Raw genomic sequence first — 22,211 nt, 5'->3', positions numbered from 1 at the left:
CTCTGAAAAAAAGTTGAACTACGTGAAACTGCCTCACTCTCCCCTATATTTGTGAGCTTCTGCCTTAAAACATCTAAATGCAAAAATTTTCTACTCAGATCGCAAGGTGCAACATGATTTGTTACATTTTGATACTTGTCCCTCTATATCACGAAATTAAGAGCGTTGTTACCTTCAAGCTGACTGGTGTTCTAGGAAATTCTCAGCATTATGCAATTAAAACAACTTTTTTTTATTTTCTTAACCTTGTTTTATATTCCTTAAATCTTCTATACACTGTTGCTCACACTCCATCAATGTCCTCATCAATCTATCTCTAATATAGAGACTTTAAAATTTCTCCACATTTTATTTATCTAGATGTTTTCTTTTATTTTTATTTCTTTTTACAACGCTATTTTTTATCCACAATATGAGTCAAAAGTATAAAACTATACACTTTTTCTCTTTGATTTTTTTCCACCTACCAGAGTGAAATAATTCGTGTTGCATGTGACTTCGTCTATTAATCGTTTCAGTAGAGGCCAAAGAGGGTTCAAATGGACTTTTCATCCTAGACTTTTGGAATAGCCAACAGGTGGTTATATACTATAAAGTGGTCAAAAGAATTTAAAATTAGGATATAAACTATACGGTTCGAGTAAAACAAACTCAATTATCTGTATCAGTCTTCTTCTATAGAGAAAGTATCATCTTGATAAAACACAACAATCTCGTCAACAATCCATCTCAAAGACGTTCATGCACTTACAGTGCAATTTTGAAATTCACAACTGTATTTTTCCCGAAACAATCACCACATTTGCAGAATTTAATTAAATGTTTTCTTCTTTCAATTAAAAACACTCTCACATCCGACGCAAGTATCAGAACCTCCTTTACTGGGAAGGCTGACAAGAACATCCAAAATGTCTCTTGATGAAATTTATGTCTATCCATCGTGCACCAAGTTGATGGTACTTCTGGATTTTCATCTGCCAGTGACCCCAAATTGGAGTACTTTGGCAAAGGTCATGATCACTACAAAGATGTAGTTGGTGTTCCATGGCAAAGATGGGGATGTTGCAGAGTTATGCTGCATCGCTGCAGGGTGTTCGCCTGTTATGTTGGAAATCCGTATGCATTTTTTCGCATTTTAATTAACACCATGAAAAAAAGAACAAAAAGTCACGACAAATTTATTCACTACTATCATGGAGTTAATTAAAAAGACAGCAGGTTGAATCAACAGAAATAAAGAATATAGGCATGTCATTTGCTATCGTACATAAAAGTGTTTACAGAACAAAGAACTGTTTGGAATACTCTGTGTGCACTCTGAGGAATACTAACAACAAAGCATTCAAAAATTAAACTTTGACAGAAAGAAAGCACAGGAAATATAAATGAGTAACTCATAATTTTTTTTTTTTTGCTTTTTAGTGGTTTAATCTACGGATTTTGCAATATAACCTTTAAAAGCAAGATCATCCTCATGACAAGAAATCTTTTTTTATAAATTATTCTAACGTCATAATAAAAAGTCACAATTTTTTCTTATAATTCTTTTTTTAACACGGTTATTTTCGATCAACAATTACTGTGCATTGGACAGATTTAAAGAATCTGTTCCAGAAGACGTATTTAAATTTAGGTTTAGCCTTAATATAACCCAAAACAATAGATAATATAGATAAGTTCAAATTGATTTTTTATTTTATTAAATTTATTCTGTAGGACTTCGCATTGAAAGCAAAATCCAGAAATGGACTAAGGTTAGGGAAATAGTGCACTGGAGGAATGATTAAAAAAAACTCAGATTAGTTAGAAATTTAAAATTAGAAACCTTAAGTCATCCAATTTAGATTAAAAAATTAATGTCCAGTTCACAAATAAGTTGGTATTGAATCGAACTTATCGAGCTGTAGAAGATCTTTTACATTCTTCCAAACTTATTTCAATCAGTTGAGAATAAAGCTCACTAGAACACTTGTGGAAGTCGGTCCTTCTATTAAAATTTCAATTGTCATTATTTGAAAGTTGTTAATAATTTTCCTCTCGCGAGAACGAGACCATGAAGGAATGTGTTTGGGGACGGAGAAGTTATCTGCGTTCGATCGAGGAATCAGGAGCATAGAGCTCCGTGTTCTGGGCCTTAAAGAGTGGATAATTGGTTATCCTTGAGCTCTGGACTATACACTTTCATATTTGACCTTGAAACGACCTTGCGTCTTTATTCTATTAGCCATAGAGGCACATTAAGTGATCATAAATTTTTGCGAACATTTGGAAAGAAGAAGAATATAGGGTAAATGTCCTAATTCAAAACCAGATCCAGACGCTTTAACTTTGACAGAAGATTCAACACATTAAGTTCATAATTTCTCTGAAGAGAATTACATAAATTTGGTCCTTGACTCTTCTAGAATGTTACTGTTTAGTGAAAAATCTTTAGATATAATTTGAAAATATCTTAAATACAAGAAAAATACGCGAGCGTAAAATGCTTCTATTGGAAACCGGTGGCTGCCAAAATCCCAAAAACCAAAATCCCGAACGCCAAAATCCCGAAATTTTAAAATCCTGAAAGGGATGAAATTATATGGAGGAATATGTTTAGAATGATTTCCAAAGACACAGAAGATTTCCCTTTGCCTCCAGCAAGCGCTGGTACAATCGTGGGTGTAGCAATGATACTTTTAAGAATTCGGGATTTTGGCTTTCGGGATTTTGGCGTTCTAGATTTTGGTTTTCGAGATTTTGGCGTTCGGGATTTTGACCAAGACCCGTGTTTTTCATTGGAAAATATGGTCGATCGATGCAAAATTCGATAGTGAAAGGTACACTTTTAATTTTTCTGAGTAATTAACAAATTAAAATTTATGAATATGAATGTATTTTCGCTTTATTTTAAGCAAAATTAAGCGAATAATGAAACTGTGGTATAGAAAATATATTAATATAGTAATTTAGTATTATATTTATCGTGAAAGCAATAATGTTTCCATTTGGAGTAGCGAAAAATTTCCATTTGGAACAGGTTTTGAATTAGCTTAATTTACCCTAGGTGATATTTTTGTAATTAGGAACTCCTTAAAAAAGCCTTAAATTGCGATCTATCACCGTCTTGTCCTATTACTAAACAAACGAACTGACGAACTCACAAATAATACAGTTTTCTAGTTTTTCTCAAACCATCTCAGACTATTTTATAAACTGCAAAAAAGTAAAGGAATGATCATTTGAAATTTAAAAATAAATTCTCTAATTTTTCTATAACAGCAGTGGACAAATGCAACTGTTTTTTTAAACCCTATATTCTATAAGGAGATATTGCTTGACTTTGAAAAGCTCTTTTAAGAATAACCTTATTGCCTCACTTCTGTTATTTCTTCCGACCACAATTGTAATCTTTTAATTTTCAGTGTAAAACAGATGCTATATTGAAATGTAAGAAAGCAATCACTACATGTAGGCGGAACTATAAAATTACCCAATAAATGTAGAACCCACCTCCGAAAAGGCGTGCAAAATTTCCTTAATTTTCAAGAATTTTAACTCAAAAATTTTAAAGTTTTTTTTTTTAATTCCCTTTAAAGTGTAGCATTTTTTGGGGAAATCCATTGCAATTTTTAGACACAAATGTGGTATTTAAGGGGTTACATAGGTCTCTCAGTTCAAAAAAATCACTTTTTTTAATTTTTTTATTTAATAGTAGGTATAACAGATGAAAAATATTTTCTGAAAATTTCAAGGCAATCAGAGTAAGACTCACGGAGGTAGAGCAGTTTTACTTATACATTCCGCCCGCGCGCGCATAATGTTGGTAAAACTTTAATCGCGTTTTTCTCAAAACACCGTTTTACAATGCGGTAGTCAAGATTACTCACTCAGAGTCTACTAAACCGATCTTTCTGAAATTTTGCATACTTGTTTTGAGAAGTATTATCTAGTGTTTGAACAAAGAATTTGCAGTTCCTTTAATCAGAACCATTTTTACAATACAAAATGCGTTGAAAAATAGGATAAAATTGATACTTTTTTACAAAAACTTTTGCCAAAAATCCAAATTTTGTTTTTTTTTTTCAAAAATCCTTCGTTCAACTACGGGTCCAACTAATTCTCTAACAGAGTATATTCGGTTTTGTGATTTCAAATAAACCTACTGGGAGAAATCCTGCCTACCGCAAGGTCTGTATTTTGAGGAATGGTTCCGAAAATCACCTACCAACGGTCGAATTTTCAAAATTTTTCATTTGTTTTTTAATTTTGTTCTAAAGTTACTCTTTCATATCCCAAAAGTTGGAATTTCTAAAATATTTTCTACACAATAAATTATTATCAGAAAAAGCCTATTTTTTGACCTGAGAGTCCCATGTAACCCATTAAAAGAAGAGTTTCGTGGCAATTTCAGTTTCTTTTATTATTGTCAAATTTGACAAAGCTACCCAAGAAGCAAAATAGCTGCTTTATAGAACCGAGACTTTAGCGAGTATTTGAATGTACTTTTAAAAGCTTATGATAAGAATTCAGTTTTTAAATTTCTGTAGAAACTTTGAAGCCTCTCAAGAGTGTACCATTTTGCTTTTAGTAGTCACAAAGATGGAACCGCACGAGCACTACAAACAGATTACAAGAATTTTTGTTCTAAATTGTCTTACATAGAAAATTGCACTAGGAAATAAAGAAAAGAATACTTTTAAGGTATGTATCAATAAGCTGCCCTGTATAGTCAGACCTATATCTCTTTAAAGTTTAAACAGTAAAAAATTTTTCCAGAAATGTGAAATTTCCTCGTATTCAGCATATCCTATATATGGAAAGAATCCCAATATTCAGTGAAGTTGCACTAATTTAAATCTTGATACAAAGCTTTAAAGATTTAGTGACTAATAACTGAAATTGTATATGCTTCAGCAAATTGGTTTATTGATGACCCTTGTTATAATATCCTTTACATTGATGTACCGCTATCAAATGACTTTTCAATTAACCACTCAGCAAATATTCAGTCATCTAATTAACAAGAATAGTCAATTAGGCAATCAAATTAAATGGAAGAAATTATAAGAGATAGAAGCCATTACAGAAATTACCATACAAGACCAAATTATAGTGATTGAACTTAGAGATGTATACTAACCAATAATGACATGAACGTAGACGCTGGAGGAGCTCGCGATTGTGGGATAACATGTGTAATTCCCTGTGTCACTTGGAACTGCCCGACGAATAGTCACCCTGTGAAATAGAATAATGTTTATCAGGTGGATGGATTAGTAAAATTGAAATAGCCGAGTGCAATCCAACAATGAAATTCCCCCATGGACTACGCAAAATGGCAAATTTTCAATTCTCTGACCTGGAAGTTAATCCATCAGTCCAGTCTGTGTCCACTGTAATCCTCCTGGACGTATCAGTGGAAATTTCATTTGCATTTGTTGCCGCCTCCAAAATATCACTGTCTGTTGGAATTCAAAAAGTCACAAAATGTTATTGCATATCTACTGACAAAATGTGTAAATATATTTCTGAAAATACCTTTGTACCAGAATAAATTGGCACCATCCGCCAAGCGATGCGATAGTTTACAAATTAAATCTATATCACTGCCAGATTTCACGTAGAGATCTGATGGACCCAATATATCAGCTTTCAGTTCTGCAAAAAAACAATGGAGGGAGAATATAAGCTTTAAATATTATGTTTAAATTTCCTAAAGTACCAGCGAAGGGTTCAAAGAAGCAATTACTTGGATGTGAATGGGAAAACAAAGAGCTTAGAAAGTACCTAAAATCTTGCCACAAAGTATCTCTCAAAATGAAATTGCTGCAGCAATCATTAAAATTCATGGTTCTTCCCACACGACCCACATGCTCCGTAAAGTAGCATCAATGTATAAAGACTTACCAATAACGTTTAAAGTATACGACAACGACATCTTCGGTTCCGTGTTGATCTGGCACTCGTACACTCCTGAATCACGCTTTTGGGGATATTTCAACATCAGATTCCACTGAGTTGAATTCTGAAGTCGATAGATCTAAAATTCGAAAAGTTACGACTGTGAAACGTACGAACTATTAAGATACTTCAAGTTTTGTAAATAAATTGTTAGTTTAACGTTAATAATATTACTTTAAACGAAGGTAAATCTACTGTCGTAAATCCTGAGTTAGGGGAAATTGGGGGAAATACCACCAAACACGTGGTATGAGTAAACACAAATTTTTATTTCTAAACTACTTGGAATACCACGGCCATTTCTTCAGTGGTCAAGCATCCCTATAGTGCCTATAAATTTCTATAAGTCTTGTCCTCTGAAGTTGAATACATGATTAAAAACTTGCAGTGTTTGGTGATACCCCGTGTTTGATGGTGCCCCAGCTTCCCCTAGGGGTAACTCATATTGAGAAACCCTCGTCAATTGTCCTAGAAACGCTTCGCGAAACCCGAGAAACCCATTTTTTTGTATCGCGAAACCCGAGAAACCCAAGAATTGCATCGCGAAACCCGAGAAACCCAAAAATTGCATCGCGAAACCCGAGAAATCTGAAAATTGAATCGCGAAACTCGAGAAACCCAGTTTCTGCATCGCGAAACCCGAGAAACCCAATTTCTGTATCGCGAAACCCGAGAAACTCAAAAATTGTATCGCGAAACCCGAGAAACTGAAAAATTGTATCGTGAAATCCGAGAACCCAAAAATTGCATCGCGAAACCCAAGAAACCCAAAAATTGCATCGCGAAACCCGAGAAACCCAAAAATTGCATCGCGAAACCCGAGAAACCCAAAAATTGCATCGCGAAACCCGAGAAACACAAAAATTGTATCGCGAAACCCGAGAAACCCAGTGTCTGCATTGCGAAACCCGAGAAACCCAATTTCCGTATCGCGAAACCCGAGAAACCCAAAAATTGCATCGCGAAACCCGAGAAACCCGAAAATTGCATCGTGAAACCCGAGAAACCCAAAAATTGCATCGCGAAACCCGAGAAACTCGAAAATTGCATCGTGAAACCCGAGAAACCCAAAAATTGCATCGCGAAACCCGAGAAACCAGAAACCCTTGTCAGAAAAAATGGGAATGAGTTACCTCTTGCCTTATATAGTGTATTACGAAGCACACCTTTTCACGATTCATAAGTCAAAAAGTATTTATGTAGTCCTAAAATTCGTACTTCCACACCGATTTGGACGTGTCGAAAAATTACGTTATGGATCCCTCATTGGCTCCGTTCAGTAATAACCTTTCGAAGAGACAAAGCCACTCCAAAATCAAACCAAATCTATTCGAAAATCTACCGGAAGCCTCAAGTGCAAGTTCATATACCCGCCGCTTTAGCGCTGATTTTTCTGCCATTTCGAATTTCGATATTCTTGAAACTTCAATCGTCAACAATGTCAACAACACTGGGCAAAAATTGCTGCGAAAAGTGAATTTTTGTGTAGTTTTGTGGAATTTCAGGATGGAAGAATGTCTTAAATGCTATTTCATTCAAAGGAATGTCCTTTTGATGAACTTGCTCACTTTTGTGTAATGGCCTCTACACATTGGGAGCAATTTTTGTCAAAAATTGCTTTTTTGAAGGAAATTCCCTGCAGCGTTGTAGGGGGAAACGTCAAATTTCTGTCAAAAACGCAATTTTTGACGAAAATTGTCCCCAATGTGTAGACGCCTTAACTCGTCGGTTTAAACATTCGAACTTCCAACGAGTTTTTAGGTAAATTCTCTCTGATATACCTTCGAACCGGTAAAGGAAAAACCTCAATCGGAGAGAGCTCTCAAATCGGGAAGGTTATTACTGAACGAGAGGATTCTGTTCCAAGAGTAAAGACTTTTACAAATAACCAAATTTAAACCCACCTGAAAGCGCATATCCGATGTATAGGTGTGTATTCCCACGGTCAGGATATGAAGATCCCTCTTTCGGATCCATGAAACTGCCTTATCACCAAGGCGTTCAACGTGACAGTGCAGAAAAGCCGTTTGACCCACGGACACCGTGACATTTCTCTGTACATTGAAGTCAAAGTAGGGCTGAAGATTGGCTCTTTCACTATCCGCTCTGCTCAGTTGACCTACAAAGTGTTGAGATAATATCATTAACAGCTTATGCAACGTTGTATTAAATTTTAAATAAAACTTGTAAGATGCTATAAACATGGTTTATGATTTAACCGGAAATTATTTCCTGTAACTCCGTTCATAGCGATTTTACCCCTGAGTGAGTACATGTCGTAAAATCATCCCAAAAATCAATTGATGTACGCCCTGAGAATTTTCCTCAAAGATCTTATGTGATTTATTTAATATTTTGTGCAATGAAATGTTAACAAGTAAAACTCAAAAATATAGAGCACAGTATTTCATCCAATCTCCAGGTGAGTGCTTTAAAAATAAATATGTACATTGAATATTCACTTACATGTTTGTTATTTTTATGACTCAATATACTGAAAATGTATTCTACAAATTTCATGATTGAATAGTGAATTTATGTGAAAAATACTTAGAAATTTTCTCAACTTTCATACAGTGTTCTACATATCAGTTTCATACAAGAGTGTTTTTTCCTGAGAGACATTTAATACCAAAGAATTAGATATTGCATTATAGTAAAGAGATACATACTAATACTGTGAAACAGCAAGAATGATAGGTCAAGTGACCGGTATTTTTCAGAGTATATCTCTCGAAGAAAGTAATGGACCATCACATCTAGTTTCTTAACTAGTTTAAGGTTAATAAACTCTTTAAAAAAATGGGTAGAAATATAATAATAACATCGTATCGCTCCTTGTAAATTACGGAGGTCCAACTCATTTTAATCAATTTTTCTGGAGATAACACGAAATATTCAATTTGATGTAAATAATTATCTCAATTTAATTCCTGAGCAAAAGAAAATCTTTTCAATTATTTTTAAACTGTCATGTTTTTATGTTTAAAAATAATATTCTTTTTCTGCGTTAGCCCTATGTAATTCTAAATGATGGATAAATCTACCTGGAATAAGATTGATAAGAGATAAACTTGTTTAAATTAATACTTTGTTTCACAAAAATTTGCATGATGAATCTATTTGTTCCCTTTAATTTCAAACAGGCGATTGAAAAAGAAAAAAAAATCTGAAAAGTATTTCTGTCAAAGAAATTCAATAACTTATAGGGGAAAGCGCGCTACCTTCGGACGATTTATGATTCGCACAAATCATTTTAGGTGTGATTCTTTCATAATCACACCTATTTTTCAATGTGTTATAAATGAATTTGGCCCATTATAATATTATATTTTAATAGCTGGTCCAATGCCTCAAATTTTCAGAGAAAAGCTATAGGTGAAATCCTTAAAGAAGGAGCTTGAGTCGTACGAAGATAGTGCGCTTTCCCCTATATATCTAAAAGAAAGCCTAAAATTAGCGGGGCTTTTGTGACTGTCTAGTCTGAAGCCCGTCTAAGATACGGTGCGAGCTATTGTGATTTGAGATTAATGACCAGCGTACAAAAACTTTTGTTTGTAAACATGTTTTCAAATTTTCCTATGAGAGAGAGTGAGATGACTAGATCTAGATCTCACTCACTCTCATTGAAATGTCAAAAACATGTTTACAAAATAAAAGTTATTGTGCGTTGGGCATAACTGTCAAAACCTGACGCTTCGTTCAGTTATAACCTTTCGAAGAAACAAAGCCAAACCAAACCTATTCGAAAATGCACCGGAATCCTAAAAAGCAATTAGACCGAATATTCCTCCAAAACAATCTACGGAACAATGACGAGTTTACTGCAAAGCATTTCGGACAACTTTGGACACAATATTGCTCAAGATATGAAAACTTATATTAGAGAACCTAAAAAGCAAGTTCACATACTCGTTGTTTTAGCGCTGATTGTTCTGCTAATTCGAATTTCGGTATTCTTAACACTTCAATCGTCAACAATGTCAACAAGACTGCGTAAACGGTTGCTGCAAAAAGTAAATTTTTGTGTAGTTTTGTGGAATTTCAAGATGCAAGAACGTTTGAATCTCAATTTTATTAAAAATAAATGCCTTTTCGATGAACTTGCTCACTTTTGTGTAACTCGTCGGTTTTAACGTTCGAACTTCCAACGGGTTTTTAGGTAGGTAAGTTCTTTCTGATATACCTTCACTGAGAAAAAAAAGAGGGTGCGATTAACTTTTTTTCCTCATAACTTTAACACTTTTTATGTGTAAAAATATATCAACATTTTTAAATGTTAATATTACACCTTTTTAAGGGTAAAATTAACATGAAAAAGGGTAACTTTAACCCCAAATACACCTAAAAAGGTAATATTTACACCTATTTCGGATCAATACTGCAGGGTAAAATTAACATTTCCGGAATGTTATTTTAACTTTTTCGGTTATTTTAACTTTTTTTTTTATTTTCCATAATTAAATAATTAAATTATTCAATTATGGCTGCGGCACAGCTTTCGCATCAGGAAAATTTCATGAAATCAAAATTCAGATCTCTTTCTTTCTCAAACATTCTGCATATTTCTACCCTACTTTCACGTACTCTGTTTCTTCATGCATCAATTTCTTAAAGTAAGTCGATGAAAATTAATATCTCCTGAAGAGCAAATATTTTAAAAACAAGACTCAAAATTTCAATTTTTTTTATTTTCTATATTCCTTGCTCGAATTCCTTAAAACCTTTGACGTTTGTTGAGGTCCATGAAGGCAATCTATGATAAAAATTTGGAGCCTCAGCCTCTTTTCTCTTGTAAGACATCGAATTTTAAAATTTTAGAATTGCCAAATTTTGCCCTAGTCTCCCTTATTATCCCTTCAAATGTTCATGACTATGAATAATGTTAATTTTCTCTTAGTTTTCCTAAGAAACTGCCATATAATTATCACATAACTCAAAAAATTATTATAAACTAACTATTATTTAATAGAAATGTAAAGTCTCTTAGGAAAATTAAAAGAAAATTCACATTATTCGAAGGGAAAGTACTTTATTCTAGGTGATCCCTTCACATTTGGCCCAGAGGATGTTAAAAATATTTTGAAATGAATGACATGCGAATTCTAAACACAACAGCAATTAAAATTCATCAACGGCAAATCCAATTTCACTAAACGACTAAACGAAAATGATTGCTTTGTCAAAAGGTTTTTGCATGCTGTTTTCAAATGAAAATTTCAAAATTGTTCAGTGATTAATGTGAAAATCTATGAATCCATCAATTCTTCCGCAGGTAGACCTCTGTGTTCTTGGATTCCCTTTGTGAGTGGGCATTTACCGGAAATTATTTTATGGTACCATGCTTTACTACTCAGTATTTTAGCTTTCACTTCAATTCATGCTGTTTCAACAATTTTACTAGGAATGAAAGCAATGAATGTGTGTGGATTGGGTGAAAAACTAAGTTGGTGTAGTGGGAAAAATTGGTTGAATTTTCATAGTGTCAAAAACCAAAATGTTACGGTGCACTCTGGCTTGGCAGAAAACCGCACAGCATGTTGGAAAAGTCTCCTTGGGGAAACTTCCGGAATGAGGATGGTGGATGGATGGGGATTTTTGAAAGATTCTCTCTCCCTTGCGGAAAGTTCATTTTGCGAGTATTGAGAGAGAAGAAAGTTGTGAGCCCAAGTAAAATTGGGATGAGTAGTAAATTGCATATAAACATGAGTTCAATAGCATGTAATAACCGAGAAAACTTTCAATCAGTGCCGAAGTGTACGGTTCACAAACAGAAGGTGCACACACAATGTTTGACAATATATATATATAAAAGTGTCGGGTGTTCCCATGTAACGAAATTGAATTTCCATCATCAAAGCATCCTTTCACAGTACAAAACCCAACCTACGGGGTTCTATACCGAGAATGGTGAAAATGTTGGAGAATTTCTCATTTTCCTGGGGTAGCTTCGGGTGCCTTCAGTTATTGAACATTGTCATAAATTGAGATACCTCAGTGTGATAGCGTGCCCGTAATTTTCCATGCGACTTTTTCATCATTGCATCGACATTCGCTGGGAAAATGTGTAGCACATCTTGTATCCCAGCTCTATATAATGAGAAGCGTATGGGATTTCCCAGTATATCCATAAACTGCCGTAATCGAGGATTCTCTCGGATTAACTGCTACTCCTATTTCTCTCGCAGCTATAACATCCGCAGCATGTCATAGTAAGTGGTGGTATGACAATGTCACCACACCAAAGGGCAATTTTAATTTGAAAATCTTGTTTTTCCTCAGAGTTAATATGGCAAACACTACGATATTTCAACGACATAGTATGTGAAAATCTGTCAAAGATGATGATAGCGACTGTTGCCTTTGCTTATACCATCTTCTCACTAGCGACAGCTTTTCTTCCATCTCTGAGAAAGTGTGAGAACGCAAGAAGTTGCCATATATCCCTCGAAGATAAACACAACAGATCTCCCATCATCTTCACACTCCATCGCGAAATATTCCATGGCAAATAGAGGTGAATTTATTCATGACACTCAAACTCAAACTTATATCAAATAAGAAGCACATATATCTTATTCAGTCTATTGAGGATGGGCATAACGCTATTCATTCACTTTATATGAGGTCTCATCAAACATTCAATTCTCAATCATGGAGAATTTGGGTGGAAGGGCTTTTCTTGCACACTCTAGTTTAGAACTTTAGATCAATAACTGTGGAATTGAATAATTCAGAGAAGTTAAAAGTTTCTCTTACATTCAACCTCAATCAATTTCCCATTCAATTTTCGATCATAGGATATCTATTTTCTTAGATCCAATAAAATGAAGATTACGATCAAATAATTAATGTTAAGTTGATTTCCATAAGTTCAAAAGTTCAATGTTTCCTCAAACTTTATGATGCATCACAAAATTCTGATGAAATATGAACCCCAAATATTGCCAATCCATAAAATTTTTAAGTATCATTGAAAAAATATTTAAATATCAGGTTTAATGTTAAACTTTTAAACTAACTCAGAAAACTAAAGGGATATAAAAATGAAACGCGTTGACAGTATTGAAGTTATACTGTTTATACTTCACACATAAACTTTTAATAAATCAAATATCCTTTCTGATTTTTTTTTTATATTTTGTAGTTTCAAATTACTTCCAGAGCTGCACTACATCCGCAAAATAATTCATTAAAACATAAGGGGAAGTATGACACCATTTAATTAGTGCACTGTTATCTTCTTTTTTTAATGGAACTGGACTTTTAATTTAGCTTCACAGACCAATTTATTCAAAAAGACATTAATTGAGGTATACCATTTTATGTCATGGTACTAGTCTCGCTACTATTATCCCAATATTCAACTTATGAGTAAAAGAAATCATAGTTAATGTATAAAGAGGCTTTCCTGAACTACAATAAAAAACGATTTCTCTTATTATTACATAAATCGATAGATAAACTATCTAAGAATTTACTACGAAAATTTCAAAACTCTATTCGAAGTATTATCGAAGATGCCAGAGACGAAAGCAAAGGAGCGCCGAGCAGCAATAAGCGCTAGGGCAAATATCTAAAACTTTAAAGCTCGTTTTCTCCACTTCCCATTTTTTATGATTTCGTCAAATATGCGGGAAAGATAAAAAAAAGTTATTGATCGATTGAAATCAATAAAAAATAAAATTAATTACTCTTTCCATGGAAATGAAACAAATCGACGGCTCAGAATAAGACTCGAACAACTCAGATTTCTACATAGTTTGTTTTTTTAGCTGAGATTCTTTACAATCTCAAATTTTGTGGTCACAAGTGAAATGCGACCTCGTCAGATCGGGACCAAATTTTGGATATACACGTTTTGACACTAATAGATCACGAATATCATTATGCACCAAAATTCGATTTTCGTGGACGTCCCGTCCCGTCCGTCCAACCGTCCGTTCGTCCGTCCGTCGTATAACCACTTCGGGAGAGAGAACGGAAAGAGATATCGACAAGCGGTTTTCGGCAAAAGTTAAATGTCGATGGGCGGCTAGAAGTTGATGATGTCGGATCCACCCCCACCCCTTCCTACCGCCATTTTAAAACATTCCCAAATTTTGTTTTCTCAATAACTCAGCCCCTATGGCACGGATCAATCTCAAATTTTAGTATGTTAGATTTGTTATATATGGGCCTAAGAGCTTTCGATCGATACCAAACTTAACCCTCTCCGACCCCCTGACCAGAGCTAGAGGAGGTCAAAAATTCAGTGTTCAAATGGCCATATCTCCGGTTCTAACTATCGGAATTCGAAAAATTTTGATGTTTTGGAAAGCTCTTATTGAATACTACAAGCTTTATGACACTCCAATTTCATGTGATTTAATCGAAGGTCAGATTAATCGAAAAATCGATTTTCGATCTAGAATATTTCGAAAAGTAGATAATGTTTTTTTAAATTTTAATATGTTGTAGCTGAGGTCGAGACCTTTCCAACGGTAGGTCGCACTCCTCCCTCGATATTCTCTGACCTGAGCTATAACCAAAAATGTCTTGACCGCACTGCATTTTTGGTATGTTTCTGAAGGGATTTCGATGAAATTTTAGTATATATTCTATATGAGATCGAGATCTTTCTAATAATGGGTCCCATCCGACCCTACTTGAACCCACTGTACCCTGACCCTTACTATATACATATGGGCCGGACTCTATCACTTATGTTTATTAACCGATTTCAATGAACTTTTTTTTTCTTGGCCTTCCACACTTAGACCATTTAAAATAGTAATCCAGTGATAAGCCCAGATAAGCTTATGGTAGCTGAGATTCTTTACAGGTGACATCGAAATGCGTGCAACTCGGGGTGCTTGCAAATCGGAATGCGTGAAAATTCGATTGTGAATTGAATTTTGGGATAAAGAATCGCGTCGAGCCAATTTTATACATTTCGTTGGCCGAGAACCGTTTGTTCGCTGTGCTTATCTGAGCTTATCACTGATTTTACTTTTTGGGTACTTCTTCACAATTTTTATTCTTTTCTGTACATTATACCTAAAAAATTATTTAATCAATACTAATAGGCTTATAAACGTAGCATGTTAATTGTCTGTTTGAAATCGCCTTCCTGCTAAGCTGACTATTTACGAGTTATTCGAGTCTTACTCTGAGCCATCGAAACATTCAAAACTTATTTTCTTCAGTTAAAGTCAAAATTTTGGCAAAAAGTGTATTTCTTTTCAAATCCTGAAAAGAAGTTCCGTTTTCACGATTTTCTTCTAGTTTTCTTAGCTTAGCTGTGAAATACGATTATGATAGAAATATTTTTTTCTTCGACAAGAATTACGATTTGCACAATTCCCGCCAATTGGAGATTTCTGAACCAAGGCGTTCCAGTGAACTAATCATTATAGTCCACCTTTTTGTTATTTTTTCCCAAAAATTTATTAATGCTCTTTAAATACAGTATCGGCAAAAAGTTTCTTGACAAAGCTATGTTCGAGAAATCAGGTGGAAAAAGGATAGAACTAAATTGCGTTTTAAAATTTTTCTTTTTGCAAATAAGTTTTTGTAAATTGCAGATGTTATTTATGTGCTTCAAAGAAAGTAATTTTATTCTATATTAAAAAATAATTCTTTTCCAAGAGTTAATAATTTTTCATCGGCCAAAAGTTTTTTGACAAATTTGAAAAAGTGGCTCAAAATGGTCAAATACGTACAACCAACGTCCTGTTCCCAGTTATATTATGAAGTTATGTTATTTCAGAGGCAAATGGTCGGTTTGCACATTTCCAAAGTTTTCAATGGTCAATAATTCATATATAAGTAATAAAATAGTCTATATTTTAATTAATTTATAATTTTAGTTAAAATGACGGAGTAAAAGAAGTTAAAAGAAGGGAAATCGTCCAGAGATATATTCGGAATGAATCTGGATCATGATACACTGAGAAAAAAACGGGGGGCAATTAACTTTTCTCTCTCATAACTTTAACACTTTTTAGGTGTAAAAATATATCAACATTTTTTAATGTTAATTTTACACCATTTTAAGGGTAAAATTAACATGGGAAAGGGTAACTTTAACCCCTAATATATCTTAAAAGCATAATATTTACTATCTACTGGTATTTTTGTATAACAAAAAAATACTTTTGTAAATAGGAGAAGTGGGACTATTTTGAGCTGGGGCTTTGAACTTACATTACGTTAAAGCACAGTTTCAAGCTTTTTGTAATTAGTTGTTGAGCTTTGTTATTTCTTAAAAAAAATAGTTTAATAAAAGCATGGTGTCAGAAAGTCTTACTATATCCAAGAAGAAGAGAAAACAAACCTTACATTAAATATAAATACCCAAAAAATGGCATTTCCGCCGATTACATCTCGTAAAACAAATGTGAGATTGGGGGGATTTAACCTTATTTTCAAAAGCTAAGAACTTCTAAATAACAAAATATTGATGTGATTCTTTAAAATATAAGTAGATCAACTACCTATAATAATACAATCCTAAATCGCAATATCTCCGAAAATCTTTCCTTCTTGGAATTTAAAGTTAAGCCATATGAATAAAGCTCAGACATATTCTTATGTGGTTTTGTCCAAGCAGCAATAAGATTTTCATAAAAACCATGGATATGTGTAGTATTAAGAAAATTCGGAAAGACGTTTCATGTTCCCCATAAGAAGCTTAAATCTAGTTTCGGGTGTTTTTTTTTAATTTCTTATTAGGATTTGAATAAATTACAAAATGCCAGGTATTTAATGGAGAAGCACCTCTTGTTTTTCAATTTTAAATCACATCTTATTAGCTGACATGTTTTTCAAATATTTTTGTACCACAAACGATTCTTATGAATTTATAAAACTAAATTCGTACAATTATGTATCCTATTAATAAAATAAATTTGGGTTTAAATGCTTTTAATATTTCGCGTTACTTTGAAATATTTGATTGAATATGTACAGTATATTTGAATATTATAATATATTGCAAAAGGCAGTCAAACGTAAAACCACTCGAATTGCGAAAAAATTATTGAAACTTTATTGAGTAACTGGGTATATTACTTTAAATAATGATTCTATCAATAAGCATAATACGCCAGCTTAACGTGATATTAAAAATAGATAAAATGTACTAATGGAATTAAAAATGAAATCTGTATTTTTCTGTAATAGAATTATGGTGCTCTAGAATCGTTTGTAGAAAATCTCCAATGTTACATGAGTTTAAACGAACACTATATTTCATAAGAGCGAACTGACATTTAAATCTGCCGATCTCATGCCGATCTACCGATTTCTGGCCAAATTGTACCGATCCGCGGATTGTTGACTCCAAATGAACATATTTTTTTAGCACTTTAGTGTTCTCATGTTCTTCTGCGTAGTAGACTTTTATTTGCGTTGGTTTCTGTCATGACTGTTTGGTTGTTTAGAGCATTGCGAGGACTGAGAAACAGTTAAGACAAGAACCAACACAAAAAGGAAACCGATAATGCAGAAGCACTTGAGAACAGGAAAGAAATAAAAAATGTTAATTTTTCATTGGAATAGCACAAATTATGCCATTTCCATTACAATAATTCAGTGAAAAGAACTGCTACACTCAAACTTTAAGAACAAATGGTTCTATAATATCTTACTGAGACAGAAAACGATATGGGATATAAAATGATTTTTGTAGGTAATAAATTGACCTAATGGTAGTAGAATTGAAAACAAATTTAAATCTATTTATTAACCCATTCGTACCAATCGATTAATATATTAATCAAAACAGAGACGATTTTTGATCATTCATTTCTGCGCAATTAATGTCCGTATTTCTGTCGGGAATGGATTTTTCGTTACTTTGCGGTCTTTCAATTACTTCGAAAAAATAGTCCGACAGCGATGAAAATACATTTTGTTGCTCTTTTCTCGCTTTGCGGAAAGTCATGCAAAATTTTTGCTCAAAATGGCAAACATAAAATACGACATCCCGTCAAATTTCTTAAAATTGACCTCCATCCTCTTTCCTGATTTGAATTCTGATTGCTAATTCGTGTTCTTAGATAGTCACTTTATCTAAATTCTAAATCAAAATAGTTTGTAATTATTTAATGTACAGAATTTTAAATTCAGTGACCGTTAAGACGCGTGTTTGACAAAGGTTCCCCGCGCCCCCATGATAGATAAATCTTTTTTAGGGGAAAAGCTCATAATTTTGTCCAGTTTCTTATTTTGGACACTTTGAGGATAAAATGGGACACTAAAAATAAATTGATTAAAATGATGGATTTTTAATTCCAATATTTGATGAATAATGAATTCTATCTAAATATTTGTTCTTTTTGGAAGATTTTAACACTAAATACGTTAAATTTTGAATATGATTTGAGTTGAAATTGCTTTGTTGAAAATTCAGTGTGAGCAATTGCTTACGAGAAATACGACAGAACTTCGTGTTTACTTCAGTCTTATTTAGCTGTGGTGAAGTACTAACAATGTTTCTTCACTCTTTTTGAATGATATTATTGAATATTCATTGAATATTGTGTTGATTCACGTTAGTAGTGATTTGTACATTTGACCTGAAGTGAGATTTGCCTTGTGAATTAGGTTTTTCGTGTAAAAAATGGGAATTCTTCTAAGACACCAGTGAGATGATACTCCTTATTTTGGACAGGTGTTTTTCTCACGAAATTTCGTGAAGTTTTAGCTTTTGTGATGACTAGGTTGGACAAATGCCTGGTGAAACAAAGGAGCATCATCTCTACGAAAGAGATGTAGCGAGAAATGCCTTGAAAGGCTACCGGAAAGGCCAGGGAATGAGCGAATCCGCACGTACTTGGAGTACCGAAGTCAACTCACTTTAATGAATGATATGGAAAGTTTCCGGGCTTCTTGTGACATTCTACGGTTTCCCTTACATGAACAGGAAGAGGACTTGGTAAGATTTGTTCATGAAATGAAGAACAATGGGCATACTGTTGAGGCGGATTAGCTGTCAATATTTACAGCAAAGTTGTCCAAATTAATAACCAAGTTGTCCAAAATAAGAGTCAAATTCACCTCTACATATCAATTTATTTTTAAACGTACTAAAACTAATTTTAGTAAAAATAAGACGATAAATAGCTTGCCAAGTTTCTAAACAACTCTTCTGAAAAGAGAGTAACAAAAAAAGTTATTTAGTATTGAAAATATCGCACTTCAAACTGGGAACATCGATGCTTATAAGCAGACTGGTCAAAATTATGAGCCCTTACCATATGTGTTGTAATTTTGTTAATTAAAGATATCAGTATAATATTGTAATCATTGTTAGAAATAATTTACATTGTTTAGAAAAGTGAGAACATAAACCAAGGGACGACGATAAAGTAATTAGAATTGGTTTCAGGTTTAATACAAACTGTATAGGCTTCAAGGAAGTATCCCAATGGTTGTGGTGTGATATTATTCTCGTAATATCTTTCCTCAAGTGTAAGTGAATTAGGTGTACTCGCAAACGATATTTCTAGACATGCATCAAGAAAGGGGTGACAATTCGATGTCATATGCAATTAAAAGCATTTTAGTTTACATGATTAATTCGAAACACTTTTCAATTAAAAAAACAAACTCTGATGACCTAAAGGGAATTCAAACCCAGGGCGAATGACCACTGTATCACTAAACATTGCGTGCCCAAAGAACATCAACATTAGCAGACTAGAAAGTCGTTAATAAATCTAGAGAAAATAAAATAGAACACAAGTCATCCTGATATCAATTTTAATTGATTTGTTAGATAATTTCAAATAAACCACAATGAACAAAAAAAATTATAAATATTTAATGATTTATTGAGAGAATTTTCTTTATTACTTAAAAACAACTCTTGAGCAATAAAGTCATATCTATTTAAATTTTATCCATTAAAGATAGGCGACGTTAAATAGCATAGCAATTTCTAATATTTCAAGTTAGAAAAGTAAACCTAGTTTCATTTTTATTGATTCATAAACCAGTGAATAAATTAAAAATTTGCAGTTATAATTCATTCAAAAATGGAGCACTTTAAGCATTTCTCGAACAACACTATATAAAAGCCTTTAGTACAAGAGCAATATGAAGTTCAAATAAACAATAAAGTTTCGTCAAACCAATTTCCTGAGCAAAGTTTAACAACTTTCAAATTACAGTTTAATATTTAAAACTATGAAGTTGACCCGTACTTATATGCTTTTCTTTGAGTTTATCATGAAAAGGACATATTATATATTAAGATTTTTGTATAGTTAAACATGTTAAAACTTTATTAATCCCTAAGAGAGGTATCCTTCTAAATATATCGTGTACTATGTATATTAACTCTTCGGTGATATCGAAATATTTAAATTAAAGTATGGAACATATAGTAGACAATATTTCCAGGAAAATTGTACGGATATTCAAGATTTCTTATATAAATCGTTGAAGTGCCGAAGACGTATCAGAAAGTAGATATACGCAGTATTCCCGTAATATTACCGCCTCCCCCTGTGGTAAATAACGAAAAGATTTTTTTACGTACTGTGTAGTATTAAATATAAATAATAATACACAACTCTGAACCCTTTCTTAGAATTTCTACTCGAATTTCTTTGAAGATAAAATGTTATCTTTAAATAGAACATTTCTTTTTCTGGTAATTACTCTGGAGGCTTATTTTCCGAAGTTATATTATATTTCCATCATTATACATCTTTGTTTTTGAAGTTATATTTCTTATGAACGTAACGAGAAGAATTTCTTAAGAACAAATCCAAATATGAAGCAAAGAGAAATCAAGAAGACTTTTTTTTTTAGGTCAAAGAGCAAGAGGCATATCTTCATTGAAGTAGCGGTTCTAACATCCCCCAAAAGGAAAGAAAAGTACCTAATGAAATTCCCCGGTGAAGTCTCACCATGGAAATTTGTTACGCTGAAGAACCAAGAAGATCCCTAACCACTGGTACCAACAAAAAATGAGAAAGTGATTTGGGTAAGACACTCCAGTACGAGAACTTTGCCACTGATTGACTTTCCATTGATTTCCATAGAATTTCCCTCTGAATTGATACTTGAAACTTTGCACCCTCGCGCCCTTTTTGCTGCTAGATGGTTGATTTTTTTGAGGGTGGAAAATACTTAGGGTTTGGGCTTGTAAAATTTGAGGAGATACACTCTAAAAGGGCTATTTTTTTGCGGCATGGTAAAACGAACCTTGAAATGCGAGGCCTAAAAATGCGACGAACACCCCCAATTTTATGGTGTGATGAAGATATCTCTCCATTTTTTTTACTCTCACACTCACACAAACACTGAGATGCCTTTTCCCAGGACAAATGATTAAGAACCACAAAAGTTCAGTTATATCTGCCAATTCACAAGTATCCCCAATGAATGGGTATTGTCCAGTTTACTGCAGCACTTAATCCAATTTTGATATCCATTGTATAGGGTTGTGTAATCCTGGGATTAGCACCAATTTTCCACTACACAATATCATGTCCTGAGGCCCTCATTGTCTTCCTGAGGACACATACAGTGCCTCACAGTTGACTATTGTCTTGAGGGGTTTTACTTGCAATATAACAAACCCTCCACACGCACAAGGAGTTATCAGTAGTGTTCTAAACTACTCACAATTTCACTTGTTACTGCATTAGTAAAGTCCTGTACACGTTTAAGTTCCACAAGAGGCAAATCCGTACTGAAGAACGCGGCCAAAGTTCAGCGGTATAGAGCTTTCCAGTCCTGTAAGGGGTTATCACCCCTCAGCCTGGAGAAATTATGGAATTTCCAGCCAATTCTCCTCATTTCCTCAGCCATATCACCCCTCAATGGAAGCCTCCTACGGACTTTCCACGCCAGTTCAACTATATTCCCATCCATAGAAGAGACACTAATGCTACCACCCCCTCAACACCGGAAGCTTCAGTGACTGTGTTGTTTAACATAGTGAACGAGTGAAAAATTGAGAGACAATCCATAATGCTTCTTACAAAATCTACTAACAGACCTGTTTTAGCTTATAGTACCTGTGATTCTTTATTGGAAATGCCATTTGTGAACCAACTCGAGCAAACTGAGCTCAAAAAATAGGATTAAAGTATACATACTATAACCAAAATTTATGCTTAAATTTCTTCAAAATGTTAAAGACCGGTTTTTAACCGTTTTTCATTATCTTACGAAAAGATCAAGCTAAAATGTTAAAAAAAGGAGTGGCAAAGCGTCCCAGGCTTTCCGAAATGCTCGAACTCGTGACTTAGATGTTATACCTCAAA

General features: G+C 33.7%; 2 protein-coding genes across 2 annotated transcripts in view; one reads left to right on the top strand and one right to left on the bottom strand.

Moving 5' to 3' along the window:
- Window positions 1-346: 346 nt before the first annotated feature.
- On the bottom strand, window positions 347-21,636 carry LOC129802581 (zwei Ig domain protein zig-8-like). The gene is made up of 7 exons (XM_055848518.1): window positions 21,145-21,636; window positions 7,848-8,062; window positions 5,890-6,022; window positions 5,521-5,640; window positions 5,342-5,444; window positions 5,123-5,220; window positions 347-1,098 (listed from the first exon to the last, which is right to left on the bottom strand). The coding sequence occupies exons 1-7, from the start codon at window positions 21,212-21,214 to the stop codon at window positions 971-973; spliced, it is 867 nt and encodes a 288-aa protein (XP_055704493.1). The 5' UTR covers window positions 21,215-21,636; the 3' UTR covers window positions 347-970.
- LOC129802577 (protein yellow-like) overlaps window positions 2,918-22,211 on the top strand; it is a 325,562-nt gene continuing 306,268 nt past the window's right edge. The window contains exon 1 of the mRNA XM_055848513.1: window positions 2,918-2,921. The gene's annotated coding sequence lies outside the window, so the exon portion shown is untranslated. The remainder of the gene's footprint in view (window positions 2,922-22,211) is intronic.

The sequence above is a fragment of the Phlebotomus papatasi genome, chromosome 2 (genome assembly GCF_024763615.1).
Source record: "Phlebotomus papatasi isolate M1 chromosome 2, Ppap_2.1, whole genome shotgun sequence".
NCBI lineage: Eukaryota > Metazoa > Arthropoda > Insecta > Diptera > Psychodidae > Phlebotomus > Phlebotomus papatasi.
Note: the sequence above shows the minus strand (reverse complement) of the source record. Positions and strands in the feature narration are given on the sequence as shown.